Raw genomic sequence first — 7906 nt, 5'->3', positions numbered from 1 at the left:
TTCCAATTCAAATTGGGCCTATCTCTCCCACATCAGGACCATTGATATTCCAATAATTTGTCTGGCACGGAGGGTCTGCTCTATTTTGCTTGTGTAGAAGGATGTGGGTTTGTGTGTGGGTTTACATCATTGTGTGTGCTGTAGATCTCATGTTATTGGTATTCAGGGCAGGAACAGAAAAATGCAGGGTCCACAGCTTCTTTCTTCATTCATATGTTCAGCCTGTCCCTGTTTTGTCTTCCTGTGGTTATTATGGAGTTTGTCTCATTCGTCTAGATTAAGTTAGGTGATATTGGCCACTCTGTAATGTTTGTCTTAATCTCTGGAGTGGTAAGAGATTTGTTCTACTCGAATTCTGCAATACCTTTCCATTGTATAACTACAGAAATCACTTTGTCAGTTAAAGGTGAATTTGTTACAAAGGCTCAAAAGAATGCTCTGTCTTGTAAATACAACTGAACTGTTGTACAACTTACTGTAAATGCAATTTAAAGAAATATTCCAGATTCAAATACCAAGTTAAGCTAAGCTAAATATTTATAGTCTTTTCAATGGTACACACTGAATAAAAGGTCCAAGATCACATCATTTTAACAACTCTAATTTTTGGAGGGTGTGAGTGTTTGTTTTTAAATTATAATTATTATTATTTTATTTTATTTAGTTTATTCCAGTTCATGGTTTTAGGCATTACACTGTCATGGCATGTAACTTCACACAGAAAACATTACTAAGCAAATTTTCACACTAAAATCATATTTGCATGCATATTGCTTATAACTTGTGGCTTTATTTTTGAAAGAGTGAAATATTTTTGTTTACTGGAACCCAAACTTGTGCAGTAATGTGTGTTTTTCTCGTTTGAAATGTTTTTTCCCTTGACAAGCTCTTCCTACAGATGTTCTAGTTTGTCCTCTTCGCGTCGTTGAAAGATTTCGAGATCTTCGTCCTGATGAGGTGGCAGATCTGTTCATGACCACACAGAGAATAGCTGATGTGATTGAGAAACACTTTCAGGCGTCCTCCCTAACCATTGCCATTCAGGTATACAAGTTTATACAGCTTATACAAGTCCATTGTGTTCAATTACGTATGGTGACAGAACAGTGCTTAAGAAGGGAACTTAATGAGGGAATTAATCTGACACACCTGCATCAATGAACAAACACCTGGGAACAATAGAACACAATCAGGGAACAGGAAGGAAACCAAAAATGGGCATAAACTGAACATGGAGCACGTGGGGGAGGAAAACACAAGACACAGGACTGACATGCTCACAGAATAGGGATCAGTGAACACTTGACCCTGTCAGTTGGAAAGTAGCTCATGGAGTGTGGTCCTAGAAAGTATTTGGACTTAAGTCAAACTTCAAAATGTTTGCATGCCATTTCATTAGATAATAAAATATCAAACAAATGTTTTTAGTTTTTTTTTTTCAGAGCAAACATCTGCTTTCTAAGCTATTATGTGTATGTATATATATTTATATATATAGTAACGGGGTGAAGAATCACACGACAAGAAATCTCAATCAATACCCCGGAGGGTGGATTTATTGGGGTGAGGGGTGCTCGTGAGAAAGGTCCAGGTAGGTGCTCTGGTGCCGTGAGTGCTCTCTTCCATCTTCCCAGTGCAGAGGGTCCGTGCAGTGCTCCTGTCTTGTAAATACAACTGAACTGTTGTACAACTTACTGTAAATGCAATTTAAAGAAATATTCCAGATTCAAATACCAAGTTAAGCTAAGCTAAATATTTATAGTCTTTTCAATGGTACACACTGAATAAAAGGTCCAAGATCACATCATTTTAACAACTCTAATTTTTGGAGGGTGTGAGTGTTTGTTTTTAAATTATAATTATTATTATTTTATTTTATTTAGTTTATTCCAGTTAATGGTTTTAGGCATTACACTGTCATGGCATGTAACTTCACACAGAAAATATTACTAAGCAAATTTTCACACTAAAATCATATTTGCATGCATATTGCTTATAACTTGTGGCTTTATTTTTGAAAGAGTGAAATATTTTTGTTTACTGGAACCCAAACTTGTGCAGTAATGTGTGTTTTTCTCGTTTGAAATGTTTTTTCCCTTGACAAGCTCTTCCTACAGATGTTCTAGTTTGTCCTCTTCGCGTCGTTGAAAGATTTCGAGATCTTCGTCCTGATGAGGTGGCAGATCTGTTCATGACCACACAGAGAATAGCTGATGTGATTGAGAAACACTTTCAGGCGTCCTCCCTAACCATTGCCATTCAGGTATACAAGTTTATACAGCTTATACAAGTCCATTGTGTTCAATTACGTATGGTGACAGAACAGTGCTTAAGAAGGGAACTTAATGAGGGAATTAATCTGACACACCTGCATCAATGAACAAACACCTGGGAACAATAGAACACAATCAGGGAACAGGAAGGAAACCAAAAATGGGCATAAACTGAACATGGAGCACGTGGGGGAGGAAAACACAAGACACAGGACACACACACACACACACACATACACACACATACATACATATATATATATATATATATATTAATGGTTTAGTTCCAAAACGCTATAAATCCATTTTGATTTATTTGAGTAAAAATGTGTTTTCTTTTCCAAGAAAGTGACTAGATGAAAACCACTATTTTCTGTTTCAAACTTTCACATAGCATCTTTAGGTTATAATAATATTAAAACTTCAAATCCAGATTTAGATTTTCAAAGATTTATTATAAAATGTTATTATTTTTTCCCCCCAAAATGCAATAAATCCATGACACTTTTTTTTCTTCAAAATGCAATAAATCCATTGAATCAATATAAAAGTTATTTTTCATATTGAAACTGTTGAAAATACACAACATAGTAAGTTGATCCACATATGACAGTCTCTGAACTTGGTCAATACTAATCTTATATACAGGCACTGGACTAAAAGTACATTCAATCAGTGATCGCTCCCAAAATTAATTAAATGGGTCATCTTGTTAATGCTATAAATTAATTACAACAATAAAATAAAATTTCATCATGAACAAGAACATGAACAACAATATCACATTAAACCACAGAAATTCCAAAATGACATTTCCCTTACATTTAACTTCCAAAAGTGCATTCATCTTTGCCATGTTACATTAATTTAATTGACTAGTGCCTTTAATGTTTTTGTTAATACAGCATAGGATAGCCTATGCTGTATTAACAAAAACATTAAAGGCATTAATAAAAACACTTACACTGACAAGCTACGCAATATCATGTTCATAATCGAATGTGACTCATTTGAGATTATGAACGTGATATAGCAGTGATCTATGGCTCTGTGTAATAAATGCCGCTCCATCTGAAAGCACGTGATGAAGATTTACTATTAATCACAGAACCGGCTTTACTGACGAGATGCGCATGACAATCACATGCGATTTATCGTGCAGCCCTAAGTTTGTTTGTTGATCACAAAGTACAAAATAGATGAGGAAAACTAGGAAGCCGGGTGTATTCAAAGCGCCGCCATTACTGTTTAGAGTGCGTGGAATGGTGCGCTGTGATTGGTTGAGAGGATATATCGCATTCTGCAGAAAAGGGAGACTGGCGTTTGTCGCGGTTTGGAAAAAAAGGGAGAAAACATGACAGAATAACTCGGCGGATATAGCATTTTGCGTAAAATTAAAAATGGACTTTTCAATACCGACCAGATATGATACTGATTTTGGCATAAACTCAATTTTTAAACAAATGGCGTTTATTGCGTTTTGGAACCAAACTCTTCATTATATAGCCTATACATAAAACTCTGAGAAAGACTAGGTCACCATACTTAATATGAGCCTTAAAGATGTATGAAATATGATACTCAACAAAAATACATTTGTAAACTGACTATGATTTCATATGTTAGGCTTTACACCCTAAAATAAATGGCTCTTGGTTTATAAATAAACTCATTCCTGCTCGGTATGTGACTTTGTAACAGACATATTTCGTATGCTAATTTCAAACGGTTACCTATTTCAAAACTCAAACCAACAAAAGAAAATGATTTAATTCATCAGACAAAAGAGAATAATCAATATCCTTTGCTGCAGGAGTTGATATGAGATTAGATTTACTTGCTTTCATGAAATAGTGAAAGGCTGTTCTACAGATAAAACTCTCTTTCTGAAAAGGTGATGTAGCTGAGGTGTTTGATTTTCATGTGGAAATGAAAATGAGAGAATACTAAATAAATATCTACACTTTTTATATTTTATTTTCACTTGTGTAAGACCTGGTAATCAGTGTTATTTTTTAACTTATCATGAACTATTACAATCATAAATCTCACCTTTTTTCAACTTTATTCACATCATTTGTATAGTTCTGAACAACCTTTAATCCTAACAATTAAACATATTTTTGAATTTAAAACATAATTTAAGTATCTCTTAGCTCAAAAGCATAAAAAAGATGGGTAAAAAAATGAAGCACTTTGACACACACATGGTCACGCAAAAGCGATTCATTTGAAATTAAAATGCTACTGAATTATTGACAGAGGTGTTCCTGAATTCCCAACTAATTATCTGCTTCTGTTCCCAATAGGACGGACCTGAGGCAGGACAGACGGTGAAGGTAGGGTCTTAATAAGCGCTCCCTCTAAATTTATCATGAGGCTTCTGTGACACTTATCTTGTATTAAATAATAATCGTATTTCATTTACAGTTCTAAACCCTTTGAGCATGTCAATTATGCATGCGTCTGGTTTAAAATGCTTTGTCCATATCTTGTGGGCATTCAGAAAGTTCTTCGGTGTCTGACTTTGCCTAAAGCTGTGCCCGCAGCCACTAGTGAAGTGTGGAGATCTCCTCTGGATTTCCTTCCTCCAGTGTGTGCTTTCGAATGAGCTTTCTTGATACCTGTGAGAAAGTGCAGCAGAGGTGCTTAATAAACTTTGCACAATTGTTGCAACTCTTAATTGAGGACCAGAGTTAACTTTGTATCCTTTATGTAGGTTTTGTTAATATTTTGAATCAGATTTATATTTATTTTAATGTTTTGTTTTAATTTTAGTTAAGGTTGTAGTCATTGTATTGTATATTTTGGTCAGTTTTATCATTTTTTTAAATGTATTTATTAAGTTTTAGTTATTTGAATACTTGAACTCAAACTAAACACACATGATAAACCTTAATAATACGTTTTTTTTTTTGTTAAATTTCACTTAATGTGTATTTTATTTAAAGTAGTTAAACAAATGTAGATTTGGTCCAATTGGTTCTAGATAACGATAAACCCTGTACGTATGCATTATTAAATATGAAATATTATCTATATATAATATAAATATCCAATCTACTTATTATCAATTTTATCTACAAATCCATGGTTTTTGAGATGGTTTTCAGAGCAAAAACATCTTATATTATGTCTTATATTACAAGTAACAGATTAATTCCAACCTCCAAATTGGTCTTTATGTTCAATATAACGTTACAGTGTTTTCAACTCATTTACTTCCATCTGACAGTGAAATATTCAACGATTAAAAAAAAATGTATGATGGGACATTTTTGTAGGGCTGAAAAAGAAAGTTGTTTCAGAGTCTGAACAAAATTTAACACGTTGATGACAAACAATATTACAAAGACTCTTTATTTTCACAATTAATAATGCAGACTGACTCATGCACAGTAACTCCAGGGATGTTTATTAAGAACAAAACAAATGACAACAACCTTTTGTCTGTCCTCACACAGCCCGAGCAACTGAGCTGGTGATTTTGAGTGATTTGTGTGGCCTTTCCACATTTGCTGTGCTACTTTGTGCGCATTATCTAATTGAATCCATCAGTTACACTGTCTTTCATGTGTGAAGTCATATTTAATTGCATGTGGTAAGGCGTATTAATTATGCATGTATAGCAGCTTCCGCGAGAGCAGTCTGGCTGTGGCCTGAGGTGTGGAGCTGTATTAAAATGGCAGTAGTGTTAATTATGTTAATTGCAGTGGGACTGGACTGAATTCCAATGTCTCCTGACAGAATTCCAATGTCTCTCGTTGGATTCTGGAACATGAGCAACCTATTCTCCTTTGAACAGTAGAGCAAGTTACTTTTAGTCATTTAGTTGGCTTAAAAATGACAGTCAAAGAAATAAATTCCCCTGATATAAACATCTTTCAATGTTATTTTATTTTTTTTATTTTTTTTATTTGTAAAGTCACTTTAATCACAGCCAAAAAAAATTGCTTTTCGTTTGAGTGTTATTATCGAGGTCTTTAAATAAGTAAGTGGCATGTTTTTCTCAGTCTAAGCGCCAGCTCTTCAGAAAATGAAAGAGCTGTTAGAATTTACCCTCCTTAACAAGCGCATTTAAGTCAATATCAGAGCATTTCACTGATAGGCGCTCATTTAAAAGCACAGGCTTGTATTTACACTGATATTCATCAGCATTTGTTATGTCTAGAGTTATTGATGAGAGCTCAGGTTTTGCGGATTATCATAGCATCTGTAATCAGCTTTCATTACAGACTCAAAGTTTACAGTTAAGCTTTTATTTATAGAAGGAAAGTTATAGCAACAGACCCCCGAACAGGCCCCTTCAGATGCCACACGGTGTGGATTTAATTTCAACTTTGGGGGGAACACTGTGGAGGGAAAATTACAGACAATTACAAATTTTTGTTTTTCTAAATTTTGTGGACAAAAAAGTCCATAGTCTATTAGGAGCTGTGTAGCAATGTCTGAAGCACTGCTCACACAGAAGTCATTATCAAACCAAGCAACTTTCTGTTGGTCAACGTGACAAATTCTCACGACCAACTGAACCCTATGTGAAATCTGTGTGGGAAAATATTTCGCACTCATGTGAAACTGTTGATCGTGTGGATTGCTAATATAATGGCTGAAGATTCGCCGAACAACGTTAAATGTGGCCACATATTTAAACCACATATGCAAGCAATTCACCACAATTTTCATCATCAGTTATAAATGTATTTATTATAAATGATTTCACTTTAGAAAAATAAACTTAAATGTGCAGTGTGTAATATTGACAGCTAGTGGTTGAAATTGGTACTGCAGTCCAAATTCAAAATATTGGAGAGAGTGGCTTCTTCCGCCCCTCCTCCTTACACTTGACGCATATGCGGGTTGCCAGATTGAGGACATGCAACAGGAATTAGCACAATTGACCCTTCGCAGGGAGCTTGATTAACAGGCGATCTGACCAGTCATAACTCCGAATCCACCAGAGTAGATTAACTTGAAAAATGGTGTGTATTTACATATTTCCACGGTTGAAATAAAATACCTTCTGATGTTCATTTATGTTTATTTCATGCTTTAAGTAAATATGAAAAGATGATCAGCGATCAGTTATGACACATTAAAGAGCCACAAAATGGTATTATTGTTTGAATTTCTTAAAAAAAAAAAAAAAAAAACCTTGAAGGCTGAGACTTTGTTTCATACCAGAAGTAACCTGCTTTGTCTTGTCTGTCGGTGTGTTGTCAGTGTCCTCTTTGCTCTGCAATGTATTTTTAACTACGTGAGAACATGATGTGTGGTCTGTGGTGTAAGAGCAGCATAGCTTGTCGGACATAGCAACAGTAACTGAGGGGGGCGGGTCTTTGGGAAGGCTCAATTACAATGGAAGGTGACCAGCCACACTGCAAGTTGATGAGTTGATTTATCTGTCATAGAGCTTTTAGATGGATACCGAGGCATTTTAGGTCAGGAAGAATCTGCAACCTCTGACCCAGTTCATTTGCTCGCTTCCATGGTTTCAATACGCTGTGTTTTCTGCCCACTGGCAACCCGGGGTGTCGAGATACTATTGGGTAAATTGGCAATGGGCAGAATCACATTGACCAAAAACAAAAACATTCATTTCTTAAAAAAAAAAAAAAAAAAAAAAAAAATTT

The 7906-nt window shown here is 35.0% G+C and overlaps 1 protein-coding gene across 2 annotated transcripts in view; it reads left to right on the top strand.

Annotated features, from left to right (window-relative positions):
• Positions 1–823: 823 nt before the first annotated feature.
• Positions 824–7906, top strand: part of LOC107571837 (fragile histidine triad diadenosine triphosphatase) — a 71853-nt gene continuing 64770 nt past the window's right edge. The window contains exons 1-2 of one of the 2 annotated variants that reach the window (XM_016258227.1): positions 824–1044; positions 4583–4612. In XM_016258227.1, coding sequence (XP_016113713.1) covers positions 973–1044; positions 4583–4612 — 102 coding nt within the window. In that variant the 5' untranslated portion in view covers positions 824–972. Of the gene's footprint in view, positions 1045–2045; positions 2264–4582; positions 4613–7906 lie in introns of those variants that run through there. The other variant, XM_016258225.1, reaches the window with a different exon arrangement.

The sequence above is a fragment of the Sinocyclocheilus grahami genome, unplaced genomic scaffold, assembly GCF_001515645.1.
Source record: "Sinocyclocheilus grahami isolate Dianchi unplaced genomic scaffold, SAMN03320097.WGS_v1.1 scaffold1658.1, whole genome shotgun sequence".
NCBI lineage: Eukaryota > Metazoa > Chordata > Actinopteri > Cypriniformes > Cyprinidae > Sinocyclocheilus > Sinocyclocheilus grahami.
Note: the sequence above shows the minus strand (reverse complement) of the source record. Positions and strands in the feature narration are given on the sequence as shown.